General features: G+C 39.3%; 1 protein-coding gene across 2 annotated transcripts; it reads right to left on the bottom strand.

Moving 5' to 3' along the window:
- Window positions 1-4,954: 4,954 nt before the first annotated feature.
- mpv17 (mitochondrial inner membrane protein MPV17) lies at window positions 4,955-19,638 on the bottom strand. Of its 2 annotated transcripts, XM_074615160.1 has the most exons (8): window positions 19,503-19,638; window positions 18,585-18,665; window positions 18,319-18,434; window positions 16,757-16,849; window positions 15,634-15,729; window positions 10,841-10,873; window positions 10,669-10,721; window positions 4,955-5,352 (listed from the first exon to the last, which is right to left on the bottom strand). In XM_074615160.1, exons 2-8 carry the CDS (start codon window positions 18,655-18,657, stop codon window positions 5,283-5,285), a joined length of 534 nt encoding a protein of 177 aa, XP_074471261.1. In that variant the 5' UTR covers window positions 18,658-18,665; window positions 19,503-19,638; the 3' UTR covers window positions 4,955-5,282. The 2 variants fall into 2 exon arrangements, with proteins under 2 accessions (XP_074471261.1, XP_074471262.1); XM_074615161.1 differs by lacking the exons at window positions 4,955-5,352; window positions 10,669-10,721; window positions 10,841-10,873 and adding an exon at window positions 12,960-13,152.
- Window positions 19,639-20,335: the final 697 nt, after the last annotated feature.

Below are 20,335 nucleotides of genomic sequence, written 5' to 3'. Positions count from 1 at the left end.
TGATGTACTGTACAGGTGAGATGATGAGATTTTGTACTGTACAGGTGAGGAGATGAGGTGATGTACTGTACAGGTGAGGTGATGAGGTGATGTACCGTACAGGTGAGGTGATGTACTGTACAGGTGAGATGATGTACTGTACAGGTGAAGAGATGAGGTGATGTACTGTACAGGTGAGGAGATGAGGTGATGTACTGTACAGGTGAGGTGATGAGGTGATGTACTGTACAGGTGAGATGATGTACTGTACAGGTGAGATGATGAGGTGATGTACTATACAGGTGAGGTGATGTACTGTACAGGTGAGATTATGTACTGTACAGGTGATATGATGAGGTGATGTACTGTACAGGTGAGGTGATGTACTGTACAGGTGAGATGATGTACTGTACAGGTGAGATGATGAGGTGATGTACTGTACAGGTGAGATGATGTACTGTACAGGTGAGATAATGAGGTGATGTACTGTACAGGTGAGATGATGTACTGTACAGGTGAGATGATGTACTGTACAGGTACTGTAGACACAGGTCATCATGTACAGGTGAGGTGATGTACTGTACAGGTGAGATGATGAGGTGATGTACTGACTGTACAGGTGAGATGATGTACTGTACAGGTGAGATAATGAGATGATGTACTGTACAGGTGAGATGATGAGGTGATGTACTGTACAGGTGAGATGATGCACTGTACAGGTGAGATAATGAGGTGATGTACTGTACAGGGGAGATAATGAGGTGATGTACTGTACAGGTGAGATGATGTACTGTACAGGTGAGGTGATGTACTGTACAGGTGAGATGATGTACTGTACAGGTGAAGAGATGAGGTGATGTACTGTACAGGTGAGGAGATGAGGTGATGTACTGTACAGGTGAGGTGATGAGGTGATGTACTGTACAGGTGAGATGATGTACTGTACAGGTGAGATGATGAGGTGATGTACTATACAGGTGAGGTGATGTACTGTACAGGTGAGATTATGTACTGTACAGGTGATATGATGAGGTGATGTACTGTACAGGTGAGGTGATGTACTGTACAGGTGAGATGATGTACTGTACAGGTGAGATGATGAGGTGATGTACTGTACAGGTGAGATGATGTACTGTACAGGTGAGATAATGAGGTGATGTACTGTACAGGTGAGATGATGTACTGTACAGGTGAGATGATGTACTGTACAGGTACTGTAGACACAGGTCATCATGTACAGGTGAGGTGATGTACTGTACAGGTGAGATGATGAGGTGATGTACTGACTGTACAGGTGAGATGATGTACTGTACAGGTGAGATAATGAGATGATGTACTGTACAGGTGAGATGATGAGGTGATGTACTGTACAGGTGAGATGATGCACTGTACAGGTGAGATAATGAGGTGATGTACTGTACAGGTGAGATAATGAGGTGATGTACTGTACAGGTGAGATAATGAGGTGATGTACTGTACAGGTGAGATGATGTACTGTACAGGTGAGGTGATGTACTGTACAGGTGAGGTGATGTACTGTACAGGTACTGTAGACACAGGTCATCATGTACAGGTGAGGTGATGTACTGTACAGGTGAGGTGATGTACTGTACAGGTACTGTAGACACAGGTCATCATGTACAGGTGAGGTGATGTACTGTACAGGTGAGATGATGTACTGTACAGGTAAGATGATGTACTGTACAGGTAAGATGGTGAGATGATGAGGTGATGTACTGTACAGGTGAGATGATGAGATTTTGTACTGTACAGGTGAGGAGATGAGGTGATGTACTGTACAGGTGAGGTGATGAGGTGATGTACCGTACAGGTGAGGTGATGTACTGTACAGGTGAGATGATGTACTGTACAGGTGAAGAGATGAGGTGATGTACTGTACAGGTGAGGAGATGAGGTGATGTACTGTACAGGTGAGGTGATGAGGTGATGTACTGTACAGGTGAGATGATGTACTGTACAGGTGAGATGATGAGGTGATGTACTATACAGGTGAGGTGATGTACTGTACAGGTGAGATTATGTACTGTACAGGTGATATGATGAGGTGATGTACTGTACAGGTGAGGTGATGTACTGTACAGGTGAGATGATGTACTGTACAGGTGAGATGATGAGGTGATGTACTGTACAGGTGAGATGATGTACTGTACAGGTGAGATAATGAGGTGATGTACTGTACAGGTGAGATGATGTACTGTACAGGTGAGATGATGTACTGTACAGGTACTGTAGACACAGGTCATCATGTACAGGTGAGGTGATGTACTGTACAGGTGAGATGATGAGGTGATGTACTGACTGTACAGGTGAGATGATGTACTGTACAGGTGAGATAATGAGATGATGTACTGTACAGGTGAGATGATGAGGTGATGTACTGTACAGGTGAGATGATGCACTGTACAGGTGAGATAATGAGGTGATGTACTGTACAGGGGAGATAATGAGGTGATGTACTGTACAGGTGAGATGATGTACTGTACAGGTGAGGTGATGTACTGTACAGGTGAGATGATGTACTGTACAGGTGAAGAGATGAGGTGATGTACTGTACAGGTGAGGAGATGAGGTGATGTACTGTACAGGTGAGGTGATGAGGTGATGTACTGTACAGGTGAGATGATGTACTGTACAGGTGAGATGATGAGGTGATGTACTATACAGGTGAGGTGATGTACTGTACAGGTGAGATTATGTACTGTACAGGTGATATGATGAGGTGATGTACTGTACAGGTGAGGTGATGTACTGTACAGGTGAGATGATGTACTGTACAGGTGAGATGATGAGGTGATGTACTGTACAGGTGAGATGATGTACTGTACAGGTGAGATAATGAGGTGATGTACTGTACAGGTGAGATGATGTACTGTACAGGTGAGATGATGTACTGTACAGGTACTGTAGACACAGGTCATCATGTACAGGTGAGGTGATGTACTGTACAGGTGAGATGATGAGGTGATGTACTGACTGTACAGGTGAGATGATGTACTGTACAGGTGAGATAATGAGATGATGTACTGTACAGGTGAGATGATGAGGTGATGTACTGTACAGGTGAGATGATGCACTGTACAGGTGAGATAATGAGGTGATGTACTGTACAGGGGAGATAATGAGGTGATGTACTGTACAGGTGAGATGATGTACTGTACAGGTGAGGTGATGTACTGTACAGGTACTGTAGACACAGGTCATCATGTACAGGTGAGGTGATGTACTGTACAGGTGAGGTGATGTACTGTACAGGTGAGATGATGCACTGTACAGGTGAGATGATGTACTGTACAGGTGAGGTGATGTACTGTACAGGTACTGTAGACACAGGTCATCATGTACAGGTGAGGTGATGTACTGTACAGGTGAGATGATGTACTGTACAGATGAGGTGATGTACTGTACAGGTGAGATGATGTACTGTACAGGTGAGATGATGTACTGTACAGGTGAGGTGATGTACTGTACAGGTGAGGTGATGTACTGTACAGGTACTGTATAAATCTGTAATATATATAAAACCTGAACATTGAACAATGAAAGCAGAAATAAGACTTGCCCCGACGGATTCATGTTAATAATATTTAATAATTCAATGACATCAACAGTTTCTGTTTAAACAGTTATTATTATTAATAACGTGACGGAGGAGGTCCGGTCTGACCCGGGGAGCCGACCTGGTTGGTTCATATTTAACAGGTTCAGTGTGGATGGAGAGCTCCGACGGTATTATGAGTCAATAAAAAGGAAGTTATCATATTATTCATCATTACATCAATTATTAGTTCTGTTATTAAAAAAGATATTAATAGGCGGATTAAATCCCTTCATTGAGCCTCCTGAACCAACGCTGACTGAGCCCGTCTTCTCATTTCTTTTTCATGCTAGTTATAATAATAATAATAATAATAACGTTATTTACATAGTTATTATTATTATAGTTACTTCACCCCCAGAATCCTCAATAGACCAGAATGCATTGCATTGAACAGGTAGAACAGGTAGTAGAAGTACACAGAGGAGGAGAATGAGTAACTCATGTCTGTACATTACATTATTACAATGGGAGGGGGGGGGGGGTAACTACTAGTATCTAGTATTTTAGTACTAGTAGTATTTCAAGTTATTAACATTAAAGGTTCTGTTAGTAACTTGTTCCAGGTATAAATCCGTGCTGGTCGGTGTCTCATGGTCTCTCGTGTGTCTCATGGTCTCTCGTGTGTCTCATGGTCTCTCGTGTGTCTCCTGGTCTCTCGTGTGTCTCATGGTCTCTCGTGTGTCTCCGCTGTTCAGACTCAGACTCCAACACAAACTCCAGTGAAGCACCAAAACCTCTTGGTTGTATCTAGTGAAGCTGTTAAACAGTGTTGGCCGCGGTCGGAGGACGCGGGGGAGACCGTAGCTTTGGTCTCCAGGACCGGAGTCTCTGCTCCTCTGCTCCTCTGCTCCTCTGCTCCTCTGCCTGCCTTCACTCACACACTGCGCGCGTTCTCTCTCTCTCTCTCCACCTCTCACGTGCATGCTGCTCACTCCACACTGCAGAAGAGTTAGTTTAGCTCTGAGAATATCTAGTGAATGTTCAGTGGACGTTTGTGCAGAAATAACTGCTGCAGCTCCTCCAGACCAACAGAGGTTTCCCGTGTCTTGTGAAGTGACGGGGCTCCGCAGAGAGAAACGTTATCGTCTCCCCCGTTCCCTCCGGCCGCGGTCGGGAGGCTGAGGCGGGAAAAGCCAACACTAGGATCAGCATTGATTCATGGAGAGACCTTGGTCTGGTCAGCTAACATTACTGCCAAGCAGCTGGAATATAGAGTGATATTGTGCTTTTAGCTGACGTGTGTCTCCTCACTGTGTTGAGCGATGCTCCTTCATGTCTATGTAGATCGAGCACAAGCGCCAGCAACAGGACGCTGACGTGTGTGTGTGTGTGTGTCAACACCAAATCTCATTTCCATAAATAACAAACTTTCACAGACATTTATGAAAATGCAAGTTTGACTTTCTGGTGTGAATTAGTGACTCAGAGGAGACGAGCTGCTGCTGCTTCTCTCTGACCTTCAGCTTGGACTCAGTCACTGTTCACACCTCAGAAGTTACACCGTGCACACGCACACAGACTACACATGATAGTAAAAATCATCATCTTAATCATCATCATCATCATCATCATCATCAACACCATCACCATCACCATCATCATCATCATCATCATCAACACCATCATCACCATCATCATCATCATCATCATCATCATCATTCCAGGCCGTTCTCGTGCTCATGGTTCACGTCTTATTGACCCTCCAGCTCAGGTAGGAGTTCCAGCCGATAGCAACGGTCTGGACGACGGCCAGTCTGTAAGCAGGAGCACATTAACCGCTTTAATCTGGATTTAGTTTCATCAAAACCATTATATATAATAATTCATATAATTATATAATTATAATGCTGCTTCTTATGACTTTAACAACTGAAACAAGAAGAAGAACATATCAGTGTTGAACTACTTTCAGACAGATATGAACCAAGAACACTAAATATGAAGACAGGAACCTGATTATCTGTTAGAGCTGCACGACCCACCATCTCCTGATTCATCATGTCTATATACACTAGATCTATATATCTGTCTACATCTAGATATCTAGATATCTATCACCATACTGAGGTGCTGATTCTACATGTATTGTGATTTCTAGTGATTGTTGTTAACTTGTTTACCTCTAGACCATGAAGGGAACCAGATGAATCCTCCACTTCTAGAGACTTTTACTTCTATAAATCTCTAAATGAATCCAGTAAAATGTTTGATTTTCAGCATGTCTGTAGTCAGAGACGTCCTGAAGTCAAATATATCAGGATCACTGGCAGGAATTATTGATTACATTTATTATCCAGCAACCCAGAAATCAAAACATAAAGACATTTCCCTCACAGATTAGTGGGATTTATCTTTTTAATTTATAATGTTTTATACTTCTGGTGAATATAATCCATCAATCTGATTTCCATAGATGTAGTTAGTATCTACACTTCCCTTTAACACCTTATTTTGAAAAGCAGACGTAGTCCCACGTGTCTATTTCCTGGTCTACTTTGTAGGGACCCACCAATGTGACTGGTGGCAAAGACAATGAACTACGCTTCTCAGGATCCTTGAGTCATGCATCCATTTAGTATCTCCACCCATGAACTCAGCTAAGTAGCCATTGGCTGATGACAAAGCTCAGTAGCCATTGGCTACTGTAGCATTCACACATAGCTGTGAAATTCGCCCAGGACAAAACCAGAGGAATCTCTTTGTTCCTCTTTCTGCTCTTCATCTCCCTTCTCACCTCTCCTAACCTGTGGAGGTGAGCTGCTGCTCTCCAGACCAGAAGCTGTAGAAGCAGCTCTGCTCTGATATATGGCCTGTTAGGAAACAGACATAGGAACACAAGGAACTTCTAAGGCAGAAGACGCGAGAGTCTGCCTTTTTACCCACTAACTTCAAGCAACAACCGCAAGGAAGTTAGCACCAAGCTATCGAGCTGCTGGGAAGAAGTATTGGAGCGATCAGCTTCCTCCAATCTGCACAACTTGATTTGAGCACAGCAAAGACGACATCTTTGACTTGGAACCACAACTTCAACACATTGAATCACAAACCCTTTTCTTCCATGGATTGGTAACGTACTGGGCTTACCTTAGCGGTAGCAATTGCACATGGCTGAGCAAGACTGTTCAACTTTGATTTCTAGAATGTACTTGTATTGATTTGGTTTAATGTTATTCATTGAGTTTGACTGTTGTGATATTATTTGTAGTTAAGATATTTGGGTATCTGGCTTTGCCACATCTGATGTGTTTAGTTTATGCTTCACATAGACAAGGTCTTGCATGCAAACTAACCATCTTTTCTAACCCACTGCATATCTAACACACATAAAGATCGCATACAGAAACTGTGAATTAGTTAAACATAAACATACAGCTTCAGATAATCTTAACCCCACATCACCCCCCTCTCTGTCCTTCCTGAGCACATGTGTTCAGAAGAACAAAGAGGCCATGTGGTGACATGTTGGCGGCCATCTTTGATCCCGCCATCTTTGTAGTTTTACAGTGCTCGCCCCTTTGGTCTGTAGGCAGACATCTTGAGACAAGAAGCCCTTCTCTCTCACTCACTCGCACGCACTCACGCACGCACGCACGCACGCACGCACGCACGCACGCACGCACGCACGCACACACTATCTATCTATTTCGGTTATAGTTATTAATTTAATTATTAATCAACGTTCCAAATTGATAGTTTAGTATATTTAATGAGACTATTTTAACGTTTTGGTTATTGGTCCCTGATTCCAGGGTGGTGCCCCGTTTATTATTATTATTTATTAATTAATTTGCTAATAACTAAACCTGTTACTGCCAAATCCCTACATCTTTTTATACCACAATAAAAGCGGTAACTTCCTTCTACCTCTACATAGACTCAGATGAATCAGACATATCCATTCTGGTGTTAAAACATCTGTTTAGAAATCATACAAAGAAAATCATGATACATAGATACACCCCCCCTACTATCAGTATGTTAATACATATAATACTATACTATCTGTATGTTAATGAATATACTACCATACTATCAGTATGTTAATAAATATAATACTGTACTATCTATATGTTAATGAATATACTACTATACTATCTGTATGTTAATAAATATACTACCATACTATCAGTATGTTAATAAATATAATACTATACTATCAGTATGTTAATAAATATAACACTATACTATCTATATGTTAATGAATATACTACTATACTATCTGTATGTTAATAAATATACTACTATACTATCAGTATGTTAATAAATATAATACTATACTATCTGTATGTTAATGAATATAATACTAACCTATCAGTATGTTAATGAATATACTATACTATCAGTATGTTAATAAATATACTACTATACTATCAGTATGTTAATAAATATACTATACTATCAGTATGTTAATAAATATAATACTATACTATCAGTATGTTAATAAATATACTATACTATCAGTATGTTAATAAATATACTACTATACTATCAGTATGTTAATAAATATACTACTATACTATCAGTATGTTAATAAATATAATACTATACTATCTGTATGTTAATGAATATAATACTAACCTATCAGTATGTTAATGAATATAATACTATACTATCAGTATGTTAATAAATATACTATACTATCAGTATGTTAATAAATATAATACTATACTATCAGTATGTTAATGAATATACTATACTATCAGTATGTTAATAAATATAATACTATACTATCAGTATGTTAAATATACTACTATACTATCTGTATGTTAATAAATATACTATACTATCAGTATGTTAATAAATATACTACTATACTATCAGTATGTTAATAAATATACTACTATACTATCAGTATGTTAATAAATATAATACTATACTATCTGTATGTTAATGAATATACTACTATACTATCAGTATGTTAATAAATATAATACTATACTATCTGTATGTTAATGAATATAATACTAACCTATCAGTATGTTAATGAATATACTACTATACTATCTGTATGTTAATAAATATACTATACTATCAGTATGTTAATAAATATAATACTATACTATCTGTATGTTAATGAATATAATACTAACCTATCAGTATGTTAATGAATATACTACTATACTATCTGTATGTTAATAAATATACTATACTATCAGTATGTTAATAAATATAATACTATACTATCAGTATGTTAATAAATATAATACTATACTATCAGTATGTTAATGAATATACTACTATACTATCAATATGTTAATAAATATACTACTATACTATCAGTATGTTAATAAATATACTACTATACTATCAGTATGTTAATAAATATACTACTATACTATCAATATGTTAATAAATATACTACTATACTATCAGTATGTTAATAAATATACTACTATACTATCAGTATGTTAATAAATATAATACTATACTATCAGTATGTTAATAAATATACTATACTATCAGTATGTTAATAAATATACTACTATACTATCAGTATGTTAATAAATATAATACTATACTATCAGTATGTTAATAAATATACTATACTATCAGTATGTTAATAAATATACTACTATACTATCTGTATGTTAATGAATATAATACTAACCTATCAGTATGTTAATGAATATAATACTATACTATCAGTATGTTAATAAATATACTATACTATCAGTATGTTAATAAATATAATACTATACTATCAGTATGTTAATGAATATACTATACTATCAGTATGTTAATAAATATAATACTATACTATCAGTATGTTAAATATACTACTATACTATCAGTATGTTAATGAATATACTATACTATCAGTATGTTAATAAATATAATACTATACTATCAGTATGTTAAATATACTACTATACTATCTGTATGTTAATAAATATACTATACTATCAGTATGTTAATAAATATACTATACTATCAATATGTTAATAAATATAATACTATACTATCAGTATGTTAATGAATATACTATACTATCAGTATGTTAATAAATATACTACTATACTATCAGTATGTTAATAAATATACTACTATACTATCAATATGTTAATAAATATACTACTATACTATCTGTATGTTAATAAATATAATACTATACTATCAGTATGTTAATAAATATACTATTATACTATCTGTATGTTAATAAATATACTATACTATCAGTATGTTAATAAATATACTATTATACTATCAGTATGTTAATAAATATACTACTATACTATCAGTATGTTAATAAATATACTACTATACTATCTGTATGTTAATAAATATACTACTATACTATCTGTATGTTAATAAATATACTACTATACTATCTGTATGTTAATAAATATACTACTATACTATCTGTATGTTAATAAATATACTACTATACTATCTGTATGTTAATAAATATACTACTATACTATCAATATGTTAATGAATATACTATACTATCTGTATGTTAATAAATATACTACTATACTATCAGTATGTTAATAAATATACTACTATACTATCAATATGTTAATGAATATACTATACTATCTGTATGTTAATAAATATACTACTATACTATCTGTATGTTAATAAATATACTACTATACTATCTGTATGTTAATAAATATACTACTATACTATCTGTATGTTAATAAATATACTACTATACTATCTGTATGTTAATAAATATACTACTATACTATCTGTATGTTAATAAATATACTACTATACTATCAGTATGTTAATAAATATACTACTATACTATCAGTATGTTAATAAATATACTACTATACTATCTGTATGTTAATAAATATACTACTATACTATCAGTATGTTAATAAATATACTACTATACTATCAGTATGTTAATAAATATACTATACTATACTATCAGTATGTTAATAAATATACTACTATACTATCAGTATGTTAATAAATATACTACTATACTATCAGTATGTTAATAAATATACTACTATACTATCAGTATGTTAATAAATATACTATACTATACTATCTGTATGTTAATAAATATACTACTATACTATCTGTATGTTAATACATCCATGAAGTCTTACCTGTACTGGAGAGGAGTGAAGTAGAAGTTGGCGATCTGGACGGCGGGCCACAGCTGGAACCAAACAGATGAACACTCAGGAGACAATCAGAGGTCCAGAGAACATCTGATAGATATTTACTTTACCAGTATACGTTTAAATAAAATGGTAAAGCATTCAGGGAAACACTTACGTAGTAGTTGGTCAGCAGGGTGTCTGGGTAGTCCTGTGAACAAGGTTTTATAAAGTTATTACATCAGCATCAGAATGAGTCACATTAAATAAACATCTGGAGCTCTTAACTAGCCCAGTCTGAATAAACTCCTCAAATAAAGAGGCTAGTACCCCTTTCACACCGAGGGCTCAACCAGGGCTCAACCAGGGTTGGTTGTGTATATGAAAGGGTTAATCCGCGTTGATCGACTCGCCTTTGCGACCCAGGTCGAGAGGCGGGTCGGACCAGGTGCGGGAGCTCTAGCCCTAGACGTTGAAGCAGAAGTGAAAGCAGACGTTGAAGCAGAAGTGAAAGCAGACATTGAAGCAAAAGGGAAAGCAGACGATGAAGCAGACGTGGAAGCAGACGATGAAGCAGACGATGAAGCAGACGTGGAAGCAGACGTTGAAGCAGACGATGAAGGAGACGTGGAAGCAGACGTTGAAGCAGACGTTGAAGCAGAAGTGAAAGCAGACGTTGAAGCAGACGTGGAAGCAGACGATGAAGCAGATGTTGAAGCAGATGTGAAAGCAGACGATGAAGCAGAAGTGAAAGCAGACGATGAAGCAGATGTTGAAGCAGATGTGAAAGCAGACGTGGAAGCAGAAGTGAAAGCAGACGATGAAGCAGACGTTGAAGCAGAAGTGAAAGCAGACGTTGAAGCAGACGATGAAGCACACGTTGAAGCAGACGTGAAAGCAGACGATTAAGCAGACGATGAAGCAGACGTGAAAGCAGACGATGAAGCAGATGATGAAGCACACGTTGAAGCAGAAGTGAAAGCAGACGATTAAGCAGACGATGAAGCAGACGTGAAAGCAGACGATGAAGCAGATGATGAAGCAGACGTGGAAGCAGATGTGAAAGCAGACGTTGAAGCAGGCGTTGAAGCAGACGTGAAAGCAGACGTGGAAGCAGACGTTGAAGCAGACGTTGAAGCAGACGTTGAAGCAGACGATGAAGCAGACGTTGAAGCAGACGATGAAGCAGGCGTTGAAGCAGGCGTTGAAGCAGACGTGAAAGCAGACGTGGAAGCAGACGTTGAAGCAGACGATGAAGCAGACGATGAAGCAGACGATGAAGCAGACGTTGAAGCAGACGTTGAAGCAGACGATGAAGCAGACGTTGAAGCAGACGATGAAGCAGACGTTGAAGCAGACGTTGAAGCAGACGATGAAGCAGACGTTGAAGCAGACGTTGAAGCAGACGATGAAGCAGACATTGAAGCAGACGATGAAGCAGACGTTGAAGCAGGCGTTGAAGCAGACGTTGAAGCAGACGTTGAAGCAGACGTTGAAGCAGACGATGAAGCAGACGTTGAAGCAGACGATGAAGCAGACGTGAAAGCAGACGTTGAAGCAGACGATGAAGCAGACGTTGAAGCAGACGTTGAAGCAGACGTGAAAGCAGACGTTGAAGCAGACGTTGAAGCAGACGATGAAGCAGACGTTGAAGCAGATGTTGAAGCAGACGATGAAGCAGACGTTGAAGCAGACGTTGAAGCAGACGTTGAAGCAGATGTGAAAGCAGACGTTGAAGCAGACGTTGAAGCAGACGTTGAAGCAGACGATGAAGCAGACGTGAAAGCAGACGTTGAAGCAGACGTTGAAGCAGACGTTGAAGCAGACGTTAAAGCAGACGTTGAAGCAGACGTTAAAGCAGACGTCGACTCCACAGTGAGTATGAAGCTGTGTGTGTGTGTGTGACGGTGTTGTTTGTGTGTCACAGACTTAAAGGTTACCTCAACGTGTCTGGACATATAAACACAACGAGCCAATGTTCCCGTTACGGTCTGATCGCTGTTGTTTCCTGATGGATTTCTGTTCTTTCAGGGTGAAAATGTTTTCTAATTATAACCAAACAAGCTGCTTCGACACCTGAGGTGAAACTGCGTCCGGCGATCGCTGCGTCAGAGACGCGTCAGAGACATGTCAGAGACACTGAGGACGAGACGGGACCGTCCTCAGCTCTTCCAGAGGGTCTCTGCGCTATAATACATACTGTACACTATTACAGTACATATATATATATATATATAAATAAATAAGACGGCGTCCAGGTCAGGACCAGGCGAACAACAGGTGAACAACAGAGGGAAGTCGTGTGTTCAACATTAACAATCCTTTATTTTCCTCTCCTGTCTCCTCGCTGCCGGGCGCCGTCGCTGTAATGACGTTCACCAGGTCGGCCTTTCAGCTCCAACGTGCCTCCTTCTGTAAATAATTGATGTGACCAGCAGCAAACGGCGGCGGCGGACGTTTGAGCAGCTGGCAGCAAACTGACAGGTAGCTCTGAACACACACACACACGTATATATATATATACATATATACATACATATACATATATATATATATATATATATATATATAAATACATATACATATATATATGTATATGTATGTATATATACATATATATATGTATATGTATGTATATATATATATATATATGTATATGTATGTATATATATATATATAAAGGTATGAGTCACCCCCCCTCAACGTTAGCTGAATGTTAGCCGAGTCAACGTTAGCTGAACGTTAGCCGAGTCAACGTTAGCTGTGATCAGGTAATAAGTGAGCGGGTTAGCAACAGACGCGTCTATCGGTTTGTTTTACTGCTGGTCTGTTTTTATGTTGTTGTTTCTTGTGTTTGGTGAGTTGAAGACAAATTTCCACTAAAGATTTATTGTGTTGTGTTGTGTTGTGTTGTGTTGTGTTGTGTTGTGTTGTATTCTGTTGTATTGTATTGTGTTGTATTGTATTGTATTCTGTTGTATTGTATTGTATTGTATTGTATTGTATTCTGTTGTATTGTATTGTATTGTATTGTGTTGTATTGTATTCTGTTGTATTGTATTGTATTGTATTGTATTGTATTGTATTGTATTGTATTCTGTTGTATTGTATTGTGTTGTATTGTATTGTATTGTATTGTATTGTATTGTATTGTATTGTATTGTATTGTGTTGTATTGTATTGTATTGTATTCTGTTGTATTGTATTGTATTGTATTGTATTCTGTTGTATTGTATTGTATTGTATTGTGTTGTGTTGTGTTGTGTTGTGTTGTGTTGTATTGTATTGTGTTGTGTTGTGTTGTATTCTGTTGTATTGTATTGTATTGTATTGTATTGTATTCTGTTGTATTGTATTGTATTGTATTGTATTGTATTGTATTGTATTCTGTTGTATTGTATTGTATTGTATTGTATTGTATTCTGTTGTATTGTATTGTATTGTATTGTATTGTATTGTATTCTGTTGTGTTGTATTGTATTGTATTGTATTGTATTGTATTGTATTGTATTGTATTGTATTCTGTTGTATTGTATTGTATTGTATTGTATTGTATTGTATTGTATTCTGTTGTATTGTATTGTATTGTATTGTATTGTATTCTGTTGTATTGTATTGTATTGTATTGTATTGTATTGTATTCTGTTGTGTTGTATTGTATTGTATTGTATTGTATTGTATTGTATTGTATTGTATTGTATTCTGTTGTATTGTATTGTATTGTATTGTATTGTATTCTGTTGTGTTGTGTTGTATTGTATTGTATTGTATTGTGTTGTGTTGTATTGTATTGTATTGTATTGTATTCTGTTGTATTGTATTGTATTCTGTTGTGTTGTATTGTGTTGTGTTGTGTTGTGTTGTGTTGTGTTGTGTTGTGTTGTGTTGTATTCTGTTGTATTGTATTGTATTGTATTGTATTGTACTTCTCAATCACTGCCAAAGACATCAAGAGCTCCCAGCAAGCATGCTGATGCTGCAGGAACCAATGCACGGGCATCGATCGCAGGGACGTCCCACACCAACACACATGGACGTACTGAGGAGAGATGCTGGACAGTGCTGGCTTTCCGATAGTTGTATTATCACTCTTTCCATCCACCACTATTGGTTTTGTGTTATCAGCCCTACTTGTATTAGCTATTACAGCTGCTAGACTGCTATTGTGGCTGCTTCTATATCTCTCTCTCTCTCTCTCCCTCCTCCCCCCCCCCCCCCCCCAGCCGGTCTCGGCAGATGGCCGCCCGCCCTGCGCCCGGTTCTGCTCCAGGTTTCTTCCCAGTAATCGGGGAGTTTTTCCTGGCCACAGTGCGCTTGGTGGATCCTGTTGGGTCTCAAAACTATGGTGTACGGTCATAGACCTGCTCTACATATAAAGCGTCTTGAGATAACTTCTGTTGTGATTTGACGCTATACAAAAATGAATTGATTTGATTTGATTTGATTTGATTTGATTTGATATTGTATTGTATTGTGTTGTGTTGTGTTGTGTTGTGTTGTGTTGTGTTGTGTTGTGTTGTGTTGTATTGTATTGTATTGTATTCTGTTGTGTTGTGTTGTGTTGTATTGTATTGTATTGTGTTGTGTTGTGTTGTGTTGTGTTGTGTTGTGTTGTGTTGTGTTCTGTTCTGTTGTGTTGTGTTGTATTGTATTGTATTCTGTTGTGTTGTATTGTATTTTGTTGTATTGTATTGTGTTGTGGTGTGGTGTGGTGTGGTGTGGTGTGGTGTGGTGTGGTGTGGTGTTCTGTTCTGTTCTGTGGTGTTGTGTTGTGTTGTGTTGTGTTGTGTTGTGTTGTGTTGTGTTGTGTTGTGTTGTGTTGTGTTGTGTTGTGTTGTGTTGTATTCTATTGTATTCTATTCTATTCTATTCTATTCTATGTGAAGCCGTAAACGTCCCCCGTCTGAAGGAACACCAGTCTGGTAGAGATGCTCCGGTGTTACACCACCATGTGAAGTAACTCTAACTCACCCTCTTGACCTTGGCGACGTTCTCCTCCACCGTCAGACCGCTCAGAACGCCGTAGAACCCGTGAAACACTCCCAGGAGGACCGGAGCGAAACCCAACTACAGAGACAAGACATAACAGTAACAGTAACTAAACTACAGTTACTAAGGTAACTAAAGTAACTACAGTAACTACAGTAACTACAGAGACAAGACATAACAGTAACAGTAACTAAACTACAGTTACTAAGGTAACTAAAGTAACTACAGTAACTACAGTAACTACAGAGACAAGACATAACAGTAACAGTAACTAAACTACAGTTACTAAGGTAACTAAAGTAACTACAGTAACTACAGAGACAAGACATAACAGTAACAGTAACTAAACTACAGTTACTAAGGTAACTAAAGTAACTACAGTAACTAAAGTAACTACAGAGACAAGACATAACAGTAACAGTAACTAAACTACAGTTACTAAGGTAACTAAAGTAACTACAGTAACTACAGTAACTACAGAGACAAGACATAACAGTAACAGTAACTAAACTACAGTTACTAAGGTAACTAAAGTAACTACAGTAACTACAGAGACAAGACATAACAGTAACAGTAACTAAACTACAGTAACTACAGTAACTAAAGTAACTACAGAGACAAGACATAACAGAAATAAGTAACTAAACTACAGTTACTAAAGTAACTAAAGTAACTACAGTAACTAAAGTAACTACAGAGACAAGACATAACAGTAACAGTAACTAAACTACAGTAACTACAGTAACTAAAGTAACTACAGAGACAAGACATAACAGAAATAAGTAACTAAACTACAGTTACTAAAGTAACTACAGTAACTAAAGTAACTACATGAATTATAAAATGAACTGAGTTACTAAATGAACATCATGCTGAAACTAGTGATTGAGACCATAAACTCATGTTTACAATGTTTACTGAGGATGAAGATTTAAGACTCTTCATCATTGACTTCTATTCAACCTGAGGAGACGCCCCCTGCTGGCTGGTAGAGAGAATGAAGGTTAAAGACTCTTCCTCATTGACTTCTATAGAAGCAGAGGAGTCGCCCCCTGCTGGCTGGTAGACAGGATGAAGGTTTAAGACTCTTCATCATTGACTTCACCTGGTCGAGCAGCATTTTCTTCATGGCAGCACTTTTAGTTCCTCCGACCACCAGCCTGTCCAGAATTTTGTACCAGCTCCCGAGCACCGGACCCTTCGTGGTCAAACAAACAAACAAACAGAGGAAATGAAGGTTAACGGTTCTTCTTCTCTTTAAATATCAGATTTTTAAATTCATCGTTGTTTGTAAAACATTCCAGTTAACCAGGAATCCTCTAAAGAACCCGCCGTGGTCTTCTGTCCTTCAACATCTGCATGCAGACTGCAGATTGATTATATGTTATATATTATTAATGTGAGTTATGAGACCGTTGTGTGAGCAGAGATGTGTCTCCTGATGGAGCAGACCGACGTCTCGACGTCGTCTCTCAACAGCTGATCGGCAGAACAGAAGACGATTATGGAAACATAAATAAACGTTGATGACGTTGATGAATCCTTCACATTCATCATTTCTCATGTTCAATAACCAAACAGGCAGAAGAGTCCAGATTAAACTCCATCTGCTGCGTCCCGTCTCTTCACTCTTCACTGTTCACTCTTCACTCTTCACTGTTCACTCTTCACTCTTCACTGTTCACTCTTCACTGTTCACTGTTCACTGTTCACTCTTCACTGTTCACTGTTCACTCTTCACTGTTCACTCTTCACTGTTCACTCTTCACTGTTCACTCTTCACTGTTCACTCTTCACTGTTCACTCTTCACTGTTCACTGTTCACTCTTCACTGTTCACTGTTCACTCTTCACTGTTCACTCTTCACTGTTCACTCTTCACTGTTCACTCTTCACTGTTCACTGTTCACTCTTCACTGTTCACTGTTCACTCTTCACTGTTCACTGTTCACTCTTCACTGTTCACTCTTCACTGTTCACTCTTCACTGTTCACTCTTCACTCTTCACTCTTCACTGTTCACTGTTCACTCTTCACTGTTCACTCTTCACTCTTCACTGTTCACTGTTCACTGTTCACTCTTCACTGTTCACTCTTCACTCTTCACTGTTCACTGTTCACTCTTCACTGTTCACTCTTCACTGTTCACTGTTCACTCTTCACTGTTCACTCTTCACTGTTCACTGTTCACTCTTCACTGTTCACTGTTCACTCTTCACTGTTCACTCTTCACTGTTCACTCTTCACTGTTCACTCTTCACTCTTCACTGTTCACTGTTCACTGTTCACTGTTCACTCTTCACTCTTCACTCTTCACTCTTCACTCTTCACTGTTCACTGGTCATGGTGACAATCAGTCAGTCAATAACTAAAGCTGATTTCATTATTTATCTCTGTCAGGTTCATCTTCATCTTCATCTTCATCTTCATCTTCATGTTGCAGCTGTGAGGACGAACTGGTCCAACTGAAGACAGGATGTCTGCTGTTCTGTGAACATCTGGGCGAGTTGTGACCTCATCCAGATGTTCAGGTTGTTTATGAATAATAAATAAAACAAATAAAATAAATCTGATTATCAGAAAACTCATTTCATCTCTTTTCTTCTTCTACAGTTAACAGGATGAAGAGGAGGAGGATGAAGAGGAGGATGAAGAGGAGAGTTACTGACTACGAGGATGAAGCCGATGCTCATCATCTTCGTCGTCTGCTTCAGGTCGTGGTGAGTTAGTCCTTTCCTCTCGACCAGCTGCTGGGAGACGACATCACCAACACCCATCAGACAGCCTGGAGGACCAACAGGAGATAATCAATCAATAACTCAGTTAATCAATAACTCAGTTAATCAATAACTCAGTTAATCAATAACTCAGTTAATCAATAACTCAGTTAATCAATCATTAACTGAGTACTAGTAGTAGTAGTAGTAGTTGCTACCTGCTGTGAGAGTCTGACCGGTTTGAGGGTATCTGGTCAGCAGCATCTGGTAGGATCTCCAGAGTCTCGCCATCCTCAGTCCTGGGAACAGAAAAGAAAATTCCCACAGTGAAAAAGGGTCTTTAAACTAACCCTAACCCCGCCCATCGGCAGACCCCGCCCATCGGCAGACCCCGGGACTGAAACCGAGCGACCCGCTGCTAATAAACTGCTTTATGTCCTCAATTAGTTTAATTAACTACCGGCTGACTGGTAACCATGGTAACCCTGTCTGCTCCTTCCACCCTAACCCTCTAACTACCAGCTGACTGGTAACCATGGTAACCCTGTCTGCTCCTTCCACCCTGACCCTCTAACTACCGGCTGACTGGTCCTCCAGGACCCGCTGGAGCTAGCAGCTAGCAGCTAGCAGCTAGCAGCTAGCAGCTAGCAGAAGCTGTTAACTGATGTTCCGTCAGTGAATCAGCCTGTTTACCTGTTTACCTGTTTGCCTGCTGGCTGAGCTGTTTACACATCACCTGGCTGTTGTTTGATCAGTTGTTTGATCAGTTGTTTGACCACGTGGTCGTTGATCTCTCTGAGTAAATATTGAACATGTGGACGTTAACGAACACAAACAGTAGAAACTATAATAAAAACGTGTTTTTCTGTGACTCTGTGAAAGCCGAACTGAAGAGCAGCTTCAAGGTCTTTAAACAAACTCATTGATCCCTTGGAGACATGATCGATCCTCTAAGCACAACCAATACAACCTTAAATTAACACTTTTATTAACGCGGTTCCGTCTCGTTCTGCTCATCTGACGGTTCCAGTGAAGAGCCCCCTAACCCCTAACCCCTAACCCCTAACCCTTACCATCAACTCTAACCTTTATTAATACTCTACTTTACAATTAATGTGAAGTAAATGAGCACAAACCTGTTAACGATGCGATGCTGTGGTGATGCGTTCAGGGACCCACTCAGTGAGCTGTGGTGATGCGTTCAGGGACCCACTCAGTGAGCTGTGGTGATGCCTTCAGGGACCCACTCAGTGAGCTGTGGTGATGCCTTCAGGGACCCACTCAGTGAGCTGTGGTGATGCCTTCAGGGACCCACTCAGTGAGCTGTGGTGATGCCTTCAGGGACCCACTCAGTGAGCTGTGGTGATGCCTTCAGGGACCCACACTCAGTGAGCTGTGGTGATGCGTTCAGGGACCCACTCAGTGAGCTGTGGTGATGCCTTCAGGGACCCACTCAGTGAGCTGAGGTGATGCCTTCAGGGACCCACTCAGTGAGCTGTGGTGATGCCTTCAGGGACCCACTCAGTGAGCTGTGGTGATGCCTTCAGGGACCCACTCAGTGAGCTGTGGTGATGCCTTCAGGGACCCACTCAGTGAGCTGTGGTGATGCCTTCAGGGACCCACTCAGTGAGCTGTGGTGATGCCTTCAGGGACCCACTCAGTGAGCTGAGGTGATGCCTTCAGGGACCCACTCAGTGAGCTGTGGTGATGCCTTCAGGGATCCACTCAGTGAGCTGAGGTGATGCCTTCAGGGACCCACTCAGTGAGCTGTGGTGATGCCTTCAGGGACCCACTCAGTGAGCTGAGGTGATGCCTTCAGGGACCCACTCAGTGAGCTGAGGTGATGCCTTCAGGGACCCACTCAGTGAGCTGTGGTGATGCCTTCAGGGACCCACTCAGTGAGCTGAGGTGATGCCTTCAGGGACCCACTCAGTGAGCTGAGGTGATGCCTTCAGGGACCCACTCAGTG

This window comes from Sebastes fasciatus, chromosome 18 (assembly GCF_043250625.1).
Source record: "Sebastes fasciatus isolate fSebFas1 chromosome 18, fSebFas1.pri, whole genome shotgun sequence".
In the NCBI taxonomy this organism is placed as follows: Eukaryota; Metazoa; Chordata; class Actinopteri; order Perciformes; family Sebastidae; genus Sebastes; species Sebastes fasciatus.
Note: the sequence above shows the minus strand (reverse complement) of the source record. Positions and strands in the feature narration are given on the sequence as shown.